Source organism: Habropoda laboriosa, unplaced genomic scaffold, assembly GCF_001263275.1.
Source record: "Habropoda laboriosa isolate 0110345459 unplaced genomic scaffold, ASM126327v1 scaffold87, whole genome shotgun sequence".
Classification (NCBI taxonomy): domain Eukaryota; kingdom Metazoa; phylum Arthropoda; class Insecta; order Hymenoptera; family Apidae; genus Habropoda; species Habropoda laboriosa.
This window is the reverse complement of record NW_017100209.1, coordinates 1,686,746-1,709,032: the sequence shown is the minus strand read 5'-3', so window position 1 is coordinate 1,709,032 and position 22,287 is coordinate 1,686,746. Positions and strand designations below refer to the sequence as shown.

Sequence of the window (22,287 nt, the reverse complement as noted above, 5' to 3'; positions counted from 1 at the left end):
CTTTCAGCAATAAATTCTCGTCGTGATAAAAGCATATTTTCCTGGCGCTACAACGAAAATCCTCTTCATCTAAGAATCATTTACATCCCTAAATATTACTCCCACGTTGCACGTGGACCGATCATTAAAAATAATATACTACCAACCTATCTGTCGAAATTTCTCGTGAACAAACAGACGGAAACGTTTATTTTAAGAATGGCTAGATCATGCGCTGCCTTGCTACAACGTTTCATCCTTGGTCATAAATGCATCCGCGGCACCACGTGACGAACGGGAGAAACACAATGCGTTTCCTAACGTGATTCAGTATAGGCGAAAGGAGCGGTGACGCGAAAGTGGGAGGGGAAAAAATGGAGAAAACAGAAAACTTTCCTCTTTCTGTCTTCTCGTTTCCCCTCTAGACGTCCAGTACGACCCTTGGCCCAGTTGGCACAATGCACACGCAAAAACACCCAACGAAACGAATTGGCAATACGCCCTCCTCGGTTGGCAGATGTGGACGTCCATGGAACGCAGTCACTTCGTCGCCATCCGTGGAAACTATCCGCGCATCTTTCTCCATCGGTGGCCGATGAATTCGAATTCCAGCTTACTGGCATCGAGAGCGTGCACATTTCTTTCTCTCTTTCTCCTCTTCGTTTCTTTTTCTTTCTTCCCCTCTTCTGATGCATATTCGATTCATATCACCAGCAATGTCGAATCCGCCGAGTTGTCCACGTGCAAGAGTGGACCTCGTTTTGTTCGAGTTTCAGTGGCGTTTCTAGAAAAAAATCTTTGAACGATGGAGGATGGTAATTCGGATGATTGGAGTGATTTTTTTTTTTAAGTATATTACATGTTTTTTAAGTAGACGTTTGGCTTTAGCTATTCGTTTTAAATGGTGAGAGGTTAGGTCAGCGCTTTTTCTGTTGAATAGTGTGTTATGTATATACCAGATGTTTCAAAATGCTGTGCCAAATTTTGGGGATACATTGTAACTATTTAAACGATTAAGAATATTATTTACTTTCTATATTTGTTTACAGAAACAAAATTATTTTAATTTTCCTATAAATGGATACACCGTACGTAAACACTTCTCAATTGACCTCATAAAAAATACCTTAACAATAATTCACAAAGATTTTTGGACTGTAAGTTAATTAAATGCGTCTTGTTTACTTGAACGGACTGTTTGTTCCGAAAATTTGGCACGACATTGCTTGAACACCCCGTATATCTGTCCAAAGACCAGTTCCTTAATCCATACATCAAACGTCCAATACCGCAGTACACTTATTTAGCATTCGTTTCATCTATAATGCAACGAAATACATCCTTTGATGTATATATGTATATCATTAAGTTACGATCGTTGTGTGTGCATTTTTGTCCAGTTCACAACACACGTTTTCTTCGTTACCCAATTTTTCTCGATCATGATACAACGTTTGAAACGTATTTTCCTACGGTATGATCGCGTGTTGCACTGTTCGTCAAAACTTTCTACGTCGACTTGTTAAGATAAAGGGTAGATCGAAGCAGAAGAGAGGAAAGGCGGACCTAAATATAGCTCGTTAGAGGTAGAGAAAATCGATTTATACATAAAATAAGTATTCGCGTCTATACTTAGGTCCCGGCCTCCCAACGTGAACTGCTGCTCGATTAAGACGCCTCTTCATGCCATAAAACGGCTAAACCGGTATGACTCCGGGGTGAAATAAAAATATTAGAGAAACACACTCGTTTGATCGTGCGTGCACACGTGTTTCACTGCACATATTGCTTTGTCCAGGGCTTTAGAGCCTACTCTCGTTCACGACGATCGGTGAAATATTGCCGCATAGTTCCTCGTTAACGCACTCTATGCAAACGCGTTCAATGCAAACTTGAAGTATTCCTCCGGTGAAACCTTGAAATCAGGTCAAACAGCTGCACGCTGATATTTAACACGTTTACTACCATGTTAGGTTATGTATGCTCGCGCATCATTTTTACATGGCGCCGCACAGGGTTATGGGAAACGACGCGCGGTCACATGGGAACAGTATGGCGGCGCAGTGAGAAGTAAACAAAAATTTTGTGTGACAGTTAAAATGTTGATTGTACGAAAGTAGAGATATCGGTGAATTATTTTATAGTACGTATTATAAAGATGCAAATATTAAAGTAACAGCTTGAACGTTTTTAACGGACGAGATTTTAAGCGGTTAATGAAAAATGCTCGGTGGAAATGTGGAAGAAAAGGTTCGTAGAATGGTTTCCTCGGTTTACTTAGTTTCAACGACCGTCAATTAGTTCTTGTTGATGACAAAGTGTATCGGTGTGCTTGTTAAATCAATTTTGGTCTGTGTTAATTGCTGAAAGTTTCAGACAAGTAGACCCCGCACTTGTCCATTCTGCGAGTTGCGCTCGTCCTCTTGATTTCTGTGAACACAGAGAGAGCCGCCGGTTGAATCGAAAATGAACAACAGAACACGCCGACTAATTTAAGCTAATTAATTTTGCAAATCGTCTCAATTAAATCGAAAGTGCATGTATGAAAATTTTGTAAATAAAGAAACATTTAACTGCAATATTCGCTAATTACTGCTTACTTTGTTAATAATTCTTAACTTCAATTGAAAGTCATTAAGGAATTCTTTCAAGTGCATCATTTCAGATTATATCCATTAGAATGTTCCTAAAATTAGTGATTCAACATTAACTCCTTTCACTCTTGTACACGTTCACAGACAATTTCATTCCTAACCTCAATATCTCAGAAACCTAATTCACCGTAAAACTCCATTAAACAAACCCCAATTTTTGATAAATCAGAATTCCGTGCAATTCCACAGAAAGCCCTAAAAGAAAAAGCTTTTACTTTCCACCAACTTTCTCATTCCTGTTATAATAGCATCACACCAATCATCCCTTACCAAACGCGATCTCTTTAACTCTACAACTTATTCGCCCGATACCCTGATCCAATCAAACGTCTTTAAACCTTCCAACCCTCGCCGTGAAAAACCTCTTACTCCATCTAAATCGAACAAATCCGATCATAGAGCCGCGAATCCCTCCATGTCCCGTCATTTCGATACCCCTAATTACTCGTTCCCTGCCTCTCTCTCTCGTCATCGATTTGCCGAGGATCCATTTCCCGCGCATTACCTCAGGTGTACCAACCGCGGAAAAAAAAAAGATTCTTATTGATTAACATCCAACCACGCGCTGTTTCATCGATGATTGGCCCCCCTGCCGTGACGAAAGTTTTCGCTTCAATGTGGAGCTCTTTGTTGGGAAGCTAACGTCTGCCACACAACAAAACACACACACACGTGAAAACGGTCGCGATGTGGTCGATAATTCGTCGTTTGCACTATTTAAGCGTTCGCGCGTGTAAGAGCGAGCAATATGCCAACCGAATATGTCAAGGCCTTCGCATAGTTTCTATGTCGTAGGTTAGGGGAAAAAAAAGAAAAAACTAATGCGAGTTGATAGGTCAACAGGAAGGGACATGGAACCGGAAGGGGTTAAATCGAGTGGGTCACTTGTGTGTGTCTGTGTGTGTTTGTGTGAGAGAGAGAGAGACATTGCTTCACTTTTGCGGCAGTGAGAGTGTGCAGTTTCTATACGTGTAGCGTTTAATTAGAATTTCTCAAGGTTGTAAAGTTTCTACTTTTTTTTTCAATTTATAACTTTTTTAATTTTATTTATAAGTAGAGCGGTTTGTTAATTTTCACTAACTGAATGTTTTCAGAGAAGTTTTATCGCTATTTAGTAGGATTATGTATAGGGTGACACATAAGTCACCGTTTAAAAATGTTTGTTTCAGATTTCGAAAGTTTGTTCCTTGTAAATTTATCGTGGAAAAATTCAACGTATGAAAATAATCGAATTTTTAAACGGTGACGTGACTTGTAAACCACCCTTACATACGTGACATAGTAATATCACACAAAAATGAGCAGTTATTAATTAAAGGAATGAAAAAAGGGGAAGGAAAATATATAAGGAAGATAATAAAATAAAATAAAAATACACGGTAAATACCCTCCTTTTTAGTATCAATATGACTCACAATTTCGTGTTTACGCTGACTTTGTCGGACAACCTACAAGAACCCAATTACTCATGCCACTTGAACATATCCCTCGCTGACTTCTTAAAATGCTGTAGTTTCCACGAATTTATCAGATTTAGCAAGAAACCTCGTCTTATCTAATCTCCAAAATTCTAGAAACCTTTCTTAATTCTTCGAACAATCGAAAAATTCGAAATGAATTGAAAACGTTTGATAGAAAAACCGGTAACGATGCGATTCAATTGTACTACCAACACAAAGGAATGAAAAAAAGAATTCGTGAGATTCTTCTTGGTGTGTAACGATTAGTATGCAACGATACGCGACGACGCAGCAAACAACTGATAAGAATTCATCGCGCATTTTTTCACTATCGTTACGTCAGTAGGCGGTTTGTTACATAATAACACCGACTTCGTTCTACGCGTTAGCCAAAACTTCGAGCCCTTCTAATTGCGGATGAAAACTTCACCGTTCAAAGATAATAGGGAACTCTTTAATCTCGGGCTCAGACGTTAATCTTGAGATTTATGCGAGGGTAAATCGAGATTGGCGAACATCACGGGTGCCAATACCGATGATGTCCAAGTTGCGTCATTTCTTGGGGAGATTCATCTGATTGGACCAGTCAGTGTCGCATTGTGCAGCTATGACTAATAATGGCACCTGCGTTTCCTCCGGGAAATCATCGTTTTCTTTCACTATATTATTCCAGATTTTTAATTTCATTCCGCCAACTTTACGATACTTTATTCCATAATCTTGGTAATTCTTTTAATATTCGAATATTCTAGTGACTTTTAATTCCTTTATTTTTCTATAAATTAATTTATACAATATTTAAAGCTTGTTATTTATCCAGAATTTCGGTGAAATAAATAATACAATTGAAGTGTACGACGATAGTGGAAATATTTTTAATTCTTCTTTTTTCCCCTAGTGCGTTCCCTTCTCTTGGTTCCATTCCCATGGATTAAGCTGAATAAAATATAACTAAACAAGAAGTTCAATCATTGTTTTTTCTGACTTTCAAAAATTCATCTCCAAGAAGATTAAAGTACATCATGCGTGTAAAATGTATTTCTCACGATGAAAATTGGATATGATTGTGGTATGAAAAAATTCACGTTGATTGAATTTTCTCAGGTTTTATTTTTTCATATTTTTTCGTTTTTTGTTCTTTTCAAGAGTATTCTTTCTTTTATCGCGGAGCATAACACGGAAAGGTGATAATTAGTTTATTGTCGTGCATCAGGCAACAATGCACGTGTCGCTCGTTTATTGTGTAACAAACGAAACGTAACACGCGTGCATGGTTCGCGGAACACAAATCGAAAAAAGTTCCAGTACTTAGCGATAAAACCAATAACCGAGCGACTAGAGTCTAATTTGACCGATGGTTAACGCGGCGTTTTCACCGAAACGGCGACAGGTTTATCGCTAAACCTTCGCGAAAATCAATATTCGCTTTCTTTACAGTCGTTATGTGTTTTCTCTCTTCTTTTTTTTTTTCACGGTCAAACAACAGTGTCATGCTATCGATACTAATTTTTTACACCACTAGTAAAAAAAAGAAAGAAGTAATTTTTTACTTGTTTATTCTTTCTTTCAAGGAAATTACTCGTACACGCGCTTTTGTACGACGAAGCACCTTGCTTGTTTTAAGTGAAGAAAAAAAAAAAAAGAAGAAAAGAAACTACTTATCATATGGAAAATACATCGTGCGAATGTAAAACTTGGAAATAAGTGAAAGCCAGATTTATCAATCTTTCATCTGTATTTTATTTATACACAATGTGTCTCCAGTGATACAGTGAAAAGTAAATGATGAAAGGAACGGCCACCTCTTCTAACGAATCGCTAATTTTAAACGTGACCTAATACCGAGTTACTAATTTTCTCAAAAACATCCGAAAAAAAACCTGCTGAAGTTGTCACGAACCTAACCTAACCCCAACTCACGAATTTTCCAAGAATCTTCCAGATAAAAAGTTTCCACAATTCCCCTAACACATTTCATCAATAATCAAAAAACTACAATGCTTAACTTGAGTATAAAACAATGTTGAACAAAAGAAAAAAAAAGATTCCTTAACCTTAAAACAAAAGCCGAATGAAGTCTGGTGAAAAATGGGGTCATTCGATACCTTCTATCGACAACGCACACTCTCGGACTTCAAAAAGAAAAATCAATCTCGCGTACTCGACAATGGTTACGAAAAAAAAGAAAAAAAAAGAGAAAAAAAGAATGGAAAAACAAAGGAGAAGAAGAAGAAAAGACATCAGTTCTACTTGGTGGTGAAACTTACGTGACTCACGTGCCGCTCGGCAGTTGTATCGAAAGGGGCGACTCTAATCGGCCGTGCCCTCTCCCTGATCGAAATTGGCAGCGTAGCCGGTGTAGCCAGAGGTAGCAGTGCCGTGGTCGTTCCTACCGTACCCGATTCCGATCGATCGTGACTCGAGAGCGAACGTACTACGAGCTGCGACAGCGGCATCGCGATGAACGACGACGGTGCAATCGGTGCATCGCCGGTTTGCGTTTGCAGTGCCACTGCTCCTTGCCATCCTCGCTCCCGGCAACGATCGCTGCAATTCACGGGGGAGTTTTGTGAAATCGGTAGAAATTGTGGCTGGCTCGAAGCTAATTCGTAGAACGAGCTTGAGAATCTTGGGGGTTTTGAAATTTGAGAATTTCTGAGACTAAGGATGCTTGAGGAACTTGATGTTTTCAGAAGGAAATTTGTGATACGATCGAGTGAGCTACCGAGGTGCGATTCTCTCAGGTTTAGGAACGATCGTGAATCGAGGGGGTTCGTAAAAACACTGAATTGTGACTCGAAGCTCCTCTAGAACGAGCTTGAGAATCTCGGGTGTTTGAATTTACGAATTTCTAGAAAGGAAATTTGTGATTCGATTGACTAATCTACTGAGGTACGATTCTCTCAGGTTTAGTAACGATCGTGAATCGAGGGGGTTCGTAAAAACACTGAATTGTGACTCGAAGCTCTTCTAGAACGAGCTTGAGAATCTCGGGTGTTTGAATTTGTAAATTTCTAGGAAGGAAATTTGTATTCTTTAAAAATTTCTGATTCAATCTTACTGTTTCTCATCTTAAGATAAGACAGAATAGTGCGTAATAAAAAAAAATTCATTCAATTTGTCTATTTATTCAGATGCCTAACTTGATAATCTTTATCCATATTATAGTACTAATGTTTTATCTATCCGCTTAGTTTGTACAATATGTTGCACCGAAACCTCGTCGATACTTGTCCAATAGGTTACACGTTATCTCGATTATTTAACTAGATGTTTCAACGATTCGAAAATATACGTTCTCAATGGTATTAAGGTTTCATGTTCAACGTGGAATGTACGTGGGAATATGAACAGTGTTAACTACTTTATTTCTAGAGACACGTAGGAAATGAGGATCCTTAGAGGGCTTCAGCTGTGGGCAACACTGACTTAGCAACTAAACTCTGGATTGATGCTGTCTGAGTTAAGCTCCGCAGCTTAGGGAACTTCCTTCGTTTCCGTTATTTTTAGGAACGCTTTAAATCGCGTCTCGTTACGTCTCGTTCGCCTTTCGAAAGTCTTTCCAGGGAAGAAGGAAAATCTTCAACAACGACTACGTGAAAAATCTATCTAACGTTCGGGAGAAAATCGGAGAAATCTCGAGTAAAAATTCTGACAAAATTGCAACATCAAGAACTATTCGAATTTGATACGATCGAGCAGAATATTCTCGAAAAGGAAGTTCATATTTTTTTACACGTTCTTGGAACTTCCATTGGGCAAACAAGGAATACTCTTTTAAGGCTCGAACGAGATTAAACGCGGGCAAGTAGATTAAAAAGAACGTAATACAATTCAATATTTTATTAATTATAAAACGATTCATAGTTACACAAAAATTAGAAAATTTCAAAGGTGATTCTACAAAGCGAAAAATAATACGAAAATTGCGCCCAAGGCTTCCTCTCTTTTTTTAACCCAAGCAAACCTCTTTCACCACCGACGAATACATTATAATCCATACGGTCCCCGGAGACGAGTCAACTGAACAACAGGATACTCACGCTTGGCCACGGCGAAATCAATCCAATCCCTGATCGACGAACGCGATTCGACGAAGAAGCAGGCCGAGAACCAGGGAGACGAGATTCTTTCGAGTGCTCTCTTAGCCTTTCCTGTTTGCCCCATCCATGTAAACTACGTCCGAGTAGAAATCGAACCAACGAATTTGCCTCTCATCTGTGAACAAACAACGAGAAAAACTAGACTCGTTCGTACGGGCGAGGTAAATCCACGAAAGATAAATCGCAGATGGCCTGATATTGTACGTGGAGAAAAGAAAAGGTGATTAAGTAGGAAAGAGGTAATTTCACGAGAGAGAGATTGAAGTCGACTTCGATATATCGACAAGCTTGTACAAGTGTTACAAGGTGAAGAAGAGATATAACGCGACGAAAAGAGCTAATAAGGAGAACGGGGTTCCAATTTCCAGGAGGACAGCTTAATTACGGGGACATCTGCCCGGTTAAAAAGGATTCCCATCGATCTCCCCCGCGACTCTGTTTAATATCACAGATGATTAAATATCGTTTTATCGAGAGAAAGAGATATTTTACGTAAAATGGTTATTCTTGCTGGTAAATAACGAACGCTTTGACGAAACGTTTCATCTCCTCCCATGGTGTTAGATCATTTTTATTAAGAGAGGATCGAAGTGACACCTGGTGAGATCATCGATCATTCTTCGAAGGATGACTTATTAACCCCTTGACTTATGACTTTTCTTTGGGAGGAATTTACGCGACGGATTTTTACCGTTTTAGTATTGTATTAGGTAAGAAAGGCTGATTTATTATGGATTAATTAGATTTGGTAATCTTCAGTTTTACGAATCGAAACGAAAGTTAGAATTAGAATTATTTTTCGTTATTAATATAACTACTTTTATCGCATCCCGACCAGAATCTATGCAGCGAGTACGGCTGGTTGCTATAAGACAAGGGGCTAATTCGGTAATGGATCGTTTGATAGTCAAGACGATTAGATCGTTACTGGATCATCGGGAAATGAAGAAATTATCATTTCCAAGGTTTGCTTTACAAAAAATTGAATCGAAGTGAACAATTTTTATCTATTTTATCTAAAAATTGTACGTCTCGTTGAATTTATTTTATACGTGCTCTTCGATCCTGACAAATTGAAACGTGACTTATCGATTCATAAAAATGGAACATTTGATAGTTCAGTTAGTCGTTGTCAGAAAAATAGATAGAAATGAAAAAATTCAAATTTTCCAGGTCTGCTTTAGCAAAAGTGAATTTAAAGGGGGCAATAATTTCGACCCTATCTTAACCAAAATTCTATGAATATCTCACGAATGTCTATGATTCATCCTCAAAGGATTTCCATTGTATTTTCTTTCAAGCTTTAATCTCGTTAAAATCTAACAAAGAAGATTCCTGGACACCGTGTGGGCGTTCGGTGAAAAATACCAGCGCACGGAACACGGCGGCACTTCCTTCGTCCCTGAAACTTGATTCATTCCGACTCTAATTGTCTTGATTCGGTATATTATATCTTTAGCAAACTGTATTTTACCAAGAACTCTCTGGAGTGCTTTCTCAACGGATATACCATCAAGACGACGAACAAAAATCTACGAGAGAGAGAGAGAGAAGCTTCGCAATTACACTAATGTTTCAATAACAATGAAATTCTCCATTGAGAATACGCCTTATTTCCCGCGTGAAAGGACCAATTTTTTCATCGGTAAAAATTAACTGTTCTTTGAAAATAGCTTCCGCTAATACGTTCCGCGTAATTAAGTATCGTCAATTTTTGATTAAAACGCTACGACGAAGATATAGGAAGCTGGCTTATTTCTATCCACGAGAATTTAATATCGGGGTAATGTAGGTTTTATTACAAATCGAATTTTATCGAGTTCTGGAAAAAAAAAATGCTTCATCTTTAATCAGTTTACATCTTTTGAAATTCCATTTCCTTCCAGTTTTTCATGGACCTCCTCCATACACAGCTATCCATCGTATTAAAAGCCGATCTAATATCACTTCTCTCGTTATAACTTCTTGATAAACTGTAATTTCTCAACTTCTATTTACACGACATTTTTCTCGTATTTTTCAGTAATAAAATGTAAGCACAGCACGAGGAAATATTGGACCAGAAATTGTTCCGTAACCACTATAAGATCACCTAAGTAGAAACACTTGGAAAATTTAATTTCTTACTCTATCGTAATTTTTTCCAAATTAAAAAGTCTGCAGATCTCTAAAAAACAAATTTTCAAAAATCTTTCAGGATATCTAAATCTTTCTTTTCCAGAAAAATCTACAAAATTTGTTTCGGAAAATTGCAAAGTAAGCAAAATTTATTCACTAGCAGTGATTTTTTTTTTTTTTGCTTCACAAGAAGCTTATAAAAATTTCGGTCCAGGAGGAGTTTTCTAAGCGGATATATCGTAAGTTCAGCGCAAGGATATCATGTTCACATACGCGTCTGAATACTTCATGAGCCCCCCTTTACTGCTTTTCCACGGTCACGCAGCTTGTGCACCCTCGTCTCGTATAAATAATAAACGACACACGCACACACAATAGAGACAGACAGTGGATATAAATAGTTGTAATTCAGATATAAATACTGGTATTCGCGTCTGTGTTTCTTTCGATCATAACCTAACCTATCTTTCATTATTCATTCCAGACATCTCTCAGCGCCCATAAACAATCAATGGCTCGCCGATAAAAATGCAAATCCAACAAATTCTACCCTTTAATCCATACCACCGTCCGGATCACCTTCTTCTTCTCTCACGAGTGAGTTAACGGAGACGCGGAGGAATTTATGAATTTCAAGCGCACCCTTTGCCGACTACTTCACTTGGAGATGCGGCATAGTTGTATTGTGAGCTACAGACGAAGAATGCTGGAACTATGTGGGCGAAAAGTGTACAGTTGTATGGTCAAAAGGGTATAATAAATTGTAAAGGAGAGAAAATTGTTGATAAATTGATAATCGAAAAATTTTCACGAGTATTTTCGTCTGTAACATTGAAGGTTATGTTTTTTTTTGTACAATTAACATTTTCCAGACTTCAAGATGATAATGATAGTGAATAGAAAAACAATATTCAGCACTCGTGAACTTGAGAAAGTATTGTCTTTGCGCACTGATTCAATCTTTGATCAAAGCTCAAGGTTCAAGCGAAATACTGATACGTAACATTCGTATGAGATATGGTTATTGTACCTACATAATTAATGGCATAAGATAATGCAGGAGTGAATTCACTGTTTAAAAATGAACATGAAATAACATTGTACAGTATCAGAAATACAAGAAATAAACAAAAAAAAAGTTATATTGACATTGGTGATGCGAACATAACCTAAAATTAGATCGAGCAATCCACTTAAACACAATCAACTTCTATTCCCCAAAATCGAACGAACCCTCTTCATGTCAATTTTCATCTAATTCTCATCAGCCCATCAATTTTCTCCAAAAGTATACCGTTCATTTTATCATCGTCAAACACCTCCCTCCACCACCACCCACTCGCGCCATCATACACCGCGCTATTTACATGAAATAACGAACTCGCCACGTTGAACCGTATCGAATTTAGTTGTTCACTTTGAAAAGCACACGATGGCAAGCCCCTAATCGTGTAATTTCGCGTCGGAGAGCACGACGGCGATACTTTTAACGAAGTGGATCTCCAGCGCGTATCCTACCGGATGTAGACACTTGCCGGCGTATAAATAATAAATACGAAATGCACGGGAGGCACCGGCTAGACGTGCAGGGTCTTCACCCCACGACATCGAGGGTTGTCGAGGTAAGGAACGAACCAGACCAGACAAACCGACGCCGTCACGATGTCTGCCGAGCAACGCCGAATACGACGCGCTGTAATTGCGCGAATTACGTGACGAGAGAACGTTACGATCGTTAATCATTCAGTGACAGACAAACGACGAATTCCTTTTTACGTTAAAACGAACTCGCTACGACTTGTACAGAAATATTACATTCGCGTTGAATTTTTGTAATATCGAATTTTACACGTAAACATTAAAATTATTTTTCATTTTCATGGTTAGGTTAGGTTTTGCAAAATTTAAAAACAAAATATCGAGAAGATGAATCTATGGAAAGGTGGTACAACTAAAAAGACGCTAATCTTCGAATGAAAATAAGGCGAAAAGTTCGAAACTATCGTTTCTTTACACCGTTGAACAAAATGGCTTCTAACGCAAAATTAAACATATTAGAATAGCAAACAATGGTAATCCTTGCATTTCAGTATTCGCAATCTGTTCTGAAGTTCCTAGCCGAGAACAATACCAGAAAAATTCGATAAAGAACTCTCTGTTGTTCCATCGACGCGAACTTAACCTTCTACACAGGTACCGACTTTCGAATAACACAGATTGCATTCGTATCCGCATTCGTTGCACAACACGTATGTACGTAAGACGATTGCGCGCATCTTCCAACGCGATTGACATCACAGCCGTGCGTCACACAAAACAGGGAAGTTGTAACGGAATATTCATGATAAAACGAGGAATCACCCTCGAATGTTAGATAAATAAAAAAAAAAAGAAAAAACAGATAAAATAAAAAATTCGTTTCATTTACCACCGTTATGCAACAACACTGTGCAAATCAAACGTTATCTCACGTTTGTGAACGTTTAACCGTAAGGATGCATGGTGCTGCAACCATGTTTATTCAAGATAAAAAGGAAAGGAAAACATAACAAAAATTTTCTGCGAAATGTAAAAAATGAAACGGGAGGGATCTACACAATGAATAATAAATTCGATTATTTGTCAAGTGATAAATTAAAAAGCAGCTCGTCGATTAAGCCCTAACCAGACTGGCGTAAATCACCACACGATCGCGTTTTAAGATAATTAAAGATTACAATGTTATATCTGTGATAACGTTGGTAAGCCTGCCTTCTTATTCTCAACGTCCTTCCTATTTTTCATTCATTCGTTCAGGTTATTAGCACACATTTCGCTTCCGCGTTATCATCCTAAAAAAACATGTTTGCATGACAGTTAAAAACACGAATACAAGAGATTCGACGTATATGTCTTAAAAGGTTAGTTACTTAAGAAATATGTTCCTGAATTAAACATGTTTAATTTCTCTTAATTAATTCGTCCTCTTATACCTGCATGAAACGGGAACTTCTAATTGTTTCAAGTGACGAACCTTTATCGCGGCAGCTGCATACAGGGTGGTCAATTAAAAAAATGCACCAGCTTATTCTTACTGTGTTTAATACGGCAAATTAATAACAGACAGGCGGTTGTAAAGGACAAGCGTGACGTAAGAAAAAGCTTCGACCTAACGTCATTTTTCTTCCGAGTCAAGGAAGATTGTTAATGTTATATTTTTTAAATATCAAAATCATATTTTCTTTTTTTGCAATTCAATAATTCCGAAAGAATTCCCTTTAAAAGAGATCCTTCTGTTACATAATCTTTCTCAATCCAAGAGGTCCCTATAATCAATAGCTTTTAACGAGTCACCGTCTATAAACACTAACCTATTAACTCTTCAAACTGTTATTAAAAATACCTTTAACGAATGAAACTGAATTAAATGTGAAATTAAGTAACGACCATTATATGATGAAGTAATTTATTTAATTTATCAAGAAAGAAAACTTTGCAAACAAAGAAGGAACGTGCAAGCAAATAATAACGAGGTCCAATATCGAAGAAACAAGGGAAGACGAGCAAGCCTGCACGTAAGCGTATAATCTCGAAGCACTACAAAGACCCTAGGAGATTACTTGTTGCAGTGCGCTCATCATACACGTATCCAGGATTTAATCGCATCAGACGAAAGTCATGTAAGCCGTAGACACCGCGAAAGAAGATCTAGCTACGCGCAACCTGTACTGTTCTCACAGGAAAAACAGAAACCATGAACGTTAATTCGACGCGAACAATAGATCTCGATTTCGTCTAGTCCGACTAGGATTATTTTTTCTCCTAAAAAATTATACGCGGGAGAATCAGCACGCCCCTCATTATAGATGGCACCAAACGGGGTTGATTGAACTTTACTGGTTTAGATTTTTAACCTTATTTTACGGTACATACGGGTGAACTTCAAACATGAAACAATTTGTCAAATCGTAAAATGTAATATTGATTTACTATTAACCCCAAGATTTCTGATCTCTTCATATACGTTATGACGCATTACTAAATTATATAATCTATAAAAAGTTAAAATCCTGTGACGTTTTCTATGCACATCAACTCATGGGTAAATATAGCAACGGTACCATATGTTGGTATTCTACGCTAAAAACGTCGACTCCTTGTTTATCGACAGAACCGAAATTCGTAAGAAATAATTCGAAGACAAAAGAACGTATCTTACGACTATCTCTGATGAAAGAGTCGACGAGTAGATATCCTGAGAAGCTGATCATTATGGATTCACCATTGGGACATCGCGAAAGCTCTGATCATACGACCTCTTTCACGGCTCCCTGCAGAGACACTCGTTTGTCCAACTTTACTCATTATCTCTGTCCATTATACTTTATCTTCCTGCCGCACAATTTCTAACCTATTACTGCGATTACGGTGAAGAATTAAAAACACGATAATGTAAGAGGATCCCGTTTTCGTTATCACTTCCTTCGAAACAACAAATGAAACGATAAGTTAGAAAGAATCACAACACCGATTCACCGACGAAGGAAGCTCGGTTAGTCGACGTGAAACCATTTGCATCACAGTTCTTGCACAGGTTTGCTAATTCAATCTACGTCACTTGTTATCAATTTACTTGTCCATCCACACGACGAAGTTTCTATTCCGTGAAAACACAAGTAAAAAGAAAAAGAACAAATCTCCAATATACGAAAATTTCATTTTCTCAAAACACTACCATAATTTTCGTTTCATTTAGAAAACGAAATTAAATTTTACTTTATTATATTCAATTACGCTCGGTAATCTCGTCTATCGTTAACTCACCAGCGAAAGCAAAGCGTAGAGTGGCCGAGAGGCATAATTGCCCGAAGAGGGGGACACGATCCGTCAAAGGCAAAGAAACATCGTTTCCTTCCGGAAATCCTAACTCCGCCGGCTGTTCTGTGCGCCGATTAATTCGGGTCGCGGAGCTTCGCGAATCCCTCCGTGGTTACCCCACTGGCCTCCCACTCCCTACAGCTCGACAATCCTTACGAAACAAAAGGTTAAATTATCACCAACAGCGCCAGCCTTTTACTGCCACTTTGTTTGTCATCATGTTGTCGACGTTCCGCGAGCACTTTGTGAGTGCGATATCGATCGGAAACGCAACGGAAACCACCGTCCTGCATATGTATACGTATATATTGCAATCATACGATTTTCTCTGTGACTTTGCTAGTCTCGTTCCTTCGACCCTCAGTCTCCGTCCTTTTCGCTAGTCGCACGGGAGAGAGTAACCCAACGAGTCGAGTCGGGTCTATCGACCGAGGGAGAATCGGAGGGCGGAAGAGGGTCAGAGACGCGGAACCACACGGAACGAAAAATTTCGTCCAATTACCAGTTCGTACGATCCGCACTCGCGTCGACAGATATACACACACATACACAGTATCCCAATACACACGAAGTATCCGATAATTCGAGAAGCATCACTTTCCGTTACGAACGGTCAATGGTTTCTAATTCGTTTAGGGCATATTTGAAGAGCGATTATTACTTTTGCACTTGCACGCAGAGGTCGCTAAACGTCGCGCCTTTCCTCGTGGTGATAATCCTCTTGATCGTCCTCCTAAGTAGCATCTTCTTTGAGGAATTGTTTTCTTGAACTCTCACAATCAATCAAGAAACGATAGGGGATCGATTTACGTTGCTTGGAAATCCATCGATTCTTGAAGGTGACGTACGGTCGTCTTCGCGCTCGTGTGCATCAAGTACAATGGCTGAAATTGATCTATCATGAAGTTCCATTTTTCACGCGCAGATCGTTCAACTATCCCTGCCTTCTAGATATCTCGTAATCAGAGAACAAGACTTGCAACAAACATAGGTATCATTGTTTCAGCTGCGGTTAACTGAAAAACGGATTTAGTGGACTGTCGAGAGCATTCTGACGTTCACGGTTACATTTAAGCAATCAATTTACGGTTACGTTGCCGATGCGGTACTAGAACGAAGCGTGTCCTAAGATTTCGGTAAAGGGTTCATGTCCCTCGGTTACGAGTCGAGAAATGCACGCGCGCATACGAACGGACAAATATTGAAAACATAATTGAACAAAACAAATAGAAAACTATAGACAGAGAAATTGAATATTAAAGTACCAAAAAAGGAATAATAATAAGGAAGGAGGAAGAAACATTCTGCCCCTATTACTGTCCATGTTACTTTTCTTCCCTCTCACACATCACTCTTTCACTCACTCACTCACTCACTCACTCTCTCTCTCTTTCTCTCTCTCTCTCTTCTCTCCGCTCTTCTCCTCTCCCTCTCTTACAGCTCCCGCTTCACTCTTCGTGAAAATCGATTCGCTACCGGCCTGGACAGCAGTCCACGTCGAACGGCTCGAAAGTGTGCTTTCTCGCAATGAAACGTTACCTTATTACCCCTCGCATCTGCCGGCGACCGTTGTATATGAGGATCTCCAAGGCACGAGTCACAAAGGCTCATCGACCGGCATAACCAGTTGTCTCTTGTCACCGTTCTATGACCGCTAAAAACTTTGCTACGACACTCAAAGGACAGTCCTCGCGCTCTATATAATAGCAAACGAACGATGTGGCGGTTTAAATAGTTGCAAGTACGATGAAATAAAGGAATGCCACAGCCAAACACGCCCTCGATGCAAACCCATCGGCCGACGACGCCAGACTGCGCGAGAGCGCCACCTTTCTTGCCTGTTCTGTTCCATCCCCACCTTTACCCCTTGTATAGTTTTACATTCACCGTCTTCCTCTTTCCACGCGTCATTATCGTTTCCTCTATTTCTATCTTTCCCTTCCGGCCTTTATTCTACAGTATTTCTCTCATTTCATCTTGATATTCTATTTTCTAATTCCAACTCGACCACTATTTCGTTTTTGTATACTGTACTTCTCTAATGACTTTGTACCCTATGTTTTTATTGCATCGTATGTTCTTCCTTCATTATTGTCCTGTCACGTTTCTGTACATCGTACCATATATTTCTCGGCTTTAGCGTATTTTCTTCACTCTATTCCTTTCATGTCACGCGAGCCTATCTTTCTCTCTATTCTTACCGTTTCCATTATCTTTCTCTCGTTTCGCACCCTCTTCCTCGTCCACAAACCCTGCCTCGATCCGCGCAAGCGTACAGCGCCATACCGCCGTTGCGAATAGGTCCGCGTCTGCGTTCTTCTAATGTTCCCTGTCCGTCCAATCCTTTGCCCATTCTTCCTCCCGTTTCACTTCAAAACAGTTCGTTGGAGTTAGCATGATCTGGAAGAAATTATCCAACCGTCTCACCCTCCTCTATGGCAGGAACACGATGTGCCGCCTGTCGACGTCAGCTGGTGGATGGTGAGACGCGTTTCAATCCTTCTGCGACCATTGTCGACGGGACACGTGACCGTGCAGGGGTAATTTGTGCATGTCGAAGTAAGAATGACACTTATTTGATTTGTAAAGTGTCACATTTAATAATACAAAAACGAAATTGGAAGATATAAATAAAAACTATGCTCGTTCTTAGACAAAATTGTACATTTATATAACCTATAACATCGTAATATTTTCTTACTATTCCATATAATGTTCAATAGTTAGATTTAAGTTAATTGTCCTGTAATTATGAAAGTTCAAATACAGACGATGTTTACTTATAGATGGTTAATTTTTTATACCGTGGAAAGATGGCGCTGTCATCCATAAGAAAAAAAATTGCACGCAATCAAAAGGAATATATCGGTGCATCGATAGAGATTATTATTTAATGTGGGGGAAAATGCGTAAGTAACCCACGTTTTCATGGTCCTATAACATATGTTACCGTCACACGCAATTGTTATGTGCACGCGATTACATATGTATATGTAAATTCAGACTTATAATTAGTATCGGGAATTCGCAATTAAACGATTATGTAATGTCGCTTATTAAGAATCAATATTACGATCATATCGTACGGTGAGAACACCTGTTTTAAGAGACAAAATGTGTAGAACAGAGGTCTTGCGATATTTACCAATGTTCATAAGTATCTTCAAGTATTCTTGTACCAGTAAACCGTGCTTTGTACGAATCTCCAGCTTCCACCGGGGCAATAACGAATATTTACTTCCGAAGAGTACGATGTCTATTGTATTATTGATATACTCTCCTTACAGTCTTCTACAATCGAGAATTTGCTACTTTTCCGTTTGAAGTCCCCCCTCTTGCTGCTTATACATCGCGCCATATTATGAAAGTATACTAATGTAATTATGAATTATCATTCAATTGTGTAGAATTTTTTATAAAAATAAACAAAACAAATGCTTGAAACATTTACCACTACGTACTGAACGATCTAAATTGATGAGCATTAAATAAAACAAAATATATTTAAATTATTTGTGACAAAAATTTATTATTGTAAAAATATACCAAAAATTTCAATTTTTTGAGAATGGTTTCTCACTGTAAGGGTATAACATCGGAAAAAGATGGTTAGTGAAAATCACAACATAACCGTAATGATATACCCCGTTGTTCAAATGACTAGCTGAAAAGAGATCGAAAGAGAGGTTCGTCTGAAGTACGATATACATTTAGGTGTGGTCTTGTCAAGATAGATTCACTATGTTCTGATTAGAGAAACGGCACTCCCAGGAAGATTTCGACGTTAAAAACCGTCGAATTGTCAAATTCAGCTGAAGGAAAATATTTTGAAATTAAATATCCTACGATTACTAAGATATTTTCCCAATTTGTAACTTTTTTCATTCATTACATTTGGAAAAAGTAATTTAAAAAATTAACGGCAATTATCGAACTACTAATAATTGGTTTTTAATGATATGAAAATCATACGCGGTAGGTTATCATGTATTGTCACTTCCTACAACCATGTAGCAATTTGCTAATTAGCTATGGTAATTAAATTAACATTCACACTTGTGCTCAACGACCGTTTATCTACTTTACAAGGATTTTCATCTTTTTAGATCCATTTAGATTGAGGGTGACTATAAATAATACATGTATATGTTACTTAAGATAATTCATTATTGTACCAGAACGAACATTTATTTTAACTTACCTTTAACAATAAGTAAAAGTAATGGCAAATATATAAAGAAAACGATTAAATATTTCATTAGAAATCATAAATTTTTTTACTTCTGCATTTTACCTTTAAATTTATTCTGTTCTTTCGGAACAATTACATAACCTGCAATTGTAGTTCACAATACTTGGTTAGTAATATGACCACAATTTTATAGCATTTTTGTATTTTTATTATGAGATTTTTGTATTGGAAAGTATAAAATCTTCAGTAGCAAGCTTTTCGAAAAAATACCTTCGACCTTTATGTTCGTAATAATGTCAGGGCATGCGAAAACCATTTCCCCTCATCTCCTCGTCGCATTGGCTCTTCTATCTTTCTCTATCGAATGAAATGTTTTGGGGTCATGTTACTAGACGCGTGTTCTTTAACAAAGAACTTAACAGTTTTAATATCAAAGAACAAGAACTGAATATTACTTTTTTTTCTGCCGTAGTAATTTTTTACAAAAATATTTCACTCGTATATTATATTAAATTACTGTTGACTTTTGCCTGAAATAATTCAGTGCTTGAAATATTTCAAAGTGCTGGACTGTTTCGTAAGCTGAAAGTGAATTTTATGATAAACTATCTATAAGAATTTTAATTCACAAGAAGAATATCAACTGTGAAACTAACTACAGAAATAAGTCGATAATAAGCAAGCTTATTAAAATTTATACCATAATGGAACTTATCTTGTCTCCAGCGATGAATCATAATCGTAAAACCTTCGATAGCTCAGTTGGTAGAGCGGTGGACTGTAGTTGGCTTGTTGAAATTTGGATATCCATAGGTCGCTGGTTCAAATCCGGCTCGAAGGAAATTTTTTTACACTTCGTATAAAAGTGTTACTGCACTCAAATTGTATTGAAACAACATATTTTTTACCCAATATTATTAATTCGTAACAATATAATTACTTTACAAGTCACTATAAATAACAGAATATACCTTAAAAAAATTTTTAAACGTATATAATAATTGCACTTAAAACGTTACTGACAAATAAATTACTTTTTTCAATTATCAAATGCACACATATCCAAAAAAAAGTAGATATAATTGTATCATCAATTTTCTTTGAAAATATATATACACATACAATGATTTTATGAAATTTAGTAAATTAGTGTAATGTGAAACAACGCAATGAACGAAAAAAAAAATTATTTTGTTCGACCGTGACAGGACTCGAACCTGCAATCTTCGGATCCGAAGTCCGACGCCTTATCCATTAGGCCACACGGTCAGTTGTATAATTCTATCCAAACATTCCATATCATGGTACTTCACATAACTTACTATTTTTAAATATTTCATAATATTCTTTCTTTGTTATGTACATTACATAAATGAAACTAAAAATTCATATTATTCTTATTACTTTTTATTATGTTCTAGTAAAAACGTGACCACACAATCATTTTTAATGTTCAGAAATCTATATTATCGACATCAATTAAATAATAATCAATATGCAATTAAAATTAAAGAAAAATGATTAAATATTCTTTAAAATGTATATTCCATATAATAACATTAACTGTTCTTATAAATGTTATTCAAAAGTTGAATATCATTAAAGTAAACATTAAATTAACATTTAATTTCTATTTGCATACAATTTTCGTTTTTAATAAAATAATAAATATCGAAAATCGTTAGAGGTGTATTTTATCTTATTACAAAATAAAACAGCGTGCATTATTTTGATTCTCATTATTTTAATACTTTACATATTCCTGTACATTCACTGTGCTCACGTTCTGCTAGATGGCATTAAACTGTGAAAACAAATCAACTCTGACAATGAGCTTGACAGAATAGTATCTCTTTATTAATATTATTACCAAATCTTATAAACAAGATTGATAAGCGTGCCTAGTGTATCAAATTAACTTTTTGAACTATCATTTCTTATAAAACAATAACAATAACAAGATCAAAATAAAAATGACAACCTTTCAATCTCAACTTTTGTATGCTTTAGGAAATAAAACAAAAGTTCTTCCAGAATTGAAAAAGGTATTTGTTCGCCCTTTAATACAAAGTAAGTTTATTTTTACTATTATATTATAAGTGCAATATGTCATATACAACATGTCTCATGGAAAGGTTTGCAATTTATCATTTATAGTAGCTGTAAAAGCAATAAATCAGGAATACATAGAGGATGGAATATTGGACAGAATAAGCCAAAAGTATAATGTACCAGAAGAAATTGTAGATGAATATTATTCAGTCATTTTTACAATATTAAAGATTCATTTAGGTACATTGTCCGAAAGTGTTAAACCTATAGAATTTAAACAAGTATTAGAAGAATTAAGGTATGTGTGTGTGTGTAACATTTTATTCCTTTTATTCTGTTTTATATTGTCTTTCATATTGTCTTTTGCAGATTATCTTCAGAATGTATTGATGATTTGTCTACAGTTGTGTATAGTCAAAAGAGACCAGAATTAATGTCAGGTTTGATACAAAAAACAAAATTTTATCCACACTTGATATCTTGCAAGTGGCGCATAGATGTTACTGTTTCTTCTAGGTAATTTTAAATACATATAAATGGCATTATTAGAAATCTTTTATAATACCAATCATTTAGACATAAAAGTTAAAATCTTGGAGTTTTCAAGAAAATTCTTACTTAGTATTTCGTGTATTTTTAGTATATTGAATAGAGTCTTGGAACCACATGTTATAATGGAATGGACATTTAACAATGGGAAGCGACAAATATTTGAATTATCTCTGTCTAAGTTTCATCAACTAAGACATGCCATAGCAACTATCCTTGTTGAAATGCAAAAAGTTGAACAACAATGTGCCTCAAAGAATATTACATGTAGCTGATAATTGTATAAAAACCAATATATACATATATATATATATCTTTTTCAT

At 37.0% G+C, this 22,287-nt stretch overlaps 1 protein-coding gene, 1 long non-coding RNA gene and 2 other non-coding genes across 4 annotated transcripts; 2 read left to right on the top strand and 2 right to left on the bottom strand.

The window, feature by feature from the left end:
• Nucleotides 1–2,353: 2,353 nt before the first annotated feature.
• On the bottom strand, nt 2,354–16,969 carry LOC108570770. Its single transcript, XR_001891369.1, has 4 exons — nt 16,711–16,969; nt 8,137–8,311; nt 6,361–6,640; nt 2,354–2,409 (listed from the first exon to the last, which is right to left on the bottom strand). It is a non-coding gene; the product is annotated as an uncharacterized LOC108570770 (long non-coding RNA).
• Nucleotides 16,970–20,110: 3,141 nt separating this feature from the next.
• Trnay-gua lies at nt 20,111–20,204 on the top strand. The gene is made up of 2 exons: nt 20,111–20,147; nt 20,169–20,204. It is a non-coding gene; the product is annotated as a tRNA-Tyr (tRNA).
• A 355-nt stretch (nt 20,205–20,559) lies between these two features.
• Nucleotides 20,560–20,632, bottom strand: Trnar-ucg. The gene has a single exon. It is a non-coding gene; the product is annotated as a tRNA-Arg (tRNA).
• Nucleotides 20,633–21,336: 704 nt separating this feature from the next.
• On the top strand, nt 21,337–22,239 carry LOC108570769 (COMM domain-containing protein 5-like). Its single transcript, XM_017932673.1, has 4 exons — nt 21,337–21,433; nt 21,521–21,713; nt 21,785–21,931; nt 22,056–22,239. Exons 1-4 carry the CDS (start codon nt 21,337–21,339, stop codon nt 22,237–22,239), a joined length of 621 nt encoding a protein of 206 aa, XP_017788162.1.
• The last annotated feature ends 48 nt before the right edge of the window (nt 22,240–22,287 follow it).

Bases quoted from the DNA above. Each gene is read 5' to 3' on its own strand.
- LOC108570769 (XM_017932673.1), top strand. From the start codon at position 21,337: ATGACAACCTTTCAATCTCAACTTTTGTATGCTTTAGGAAATAAAACA. The intron at 21,714-21,784 runs GTATGTGTGTGT...TGTCTTTTGCAG, and splicing joins CAAGTATTAGAAGAATTAAG to ATTATCTTCAGAATGTATTG. The intron at 21,932-22,055 runs GTAATTTTAAAT...GTGTATTTTTAG, and splicing joins GATGTTACTGTTTCTTCTAG to TATATTGAATAGAGTCTTGG.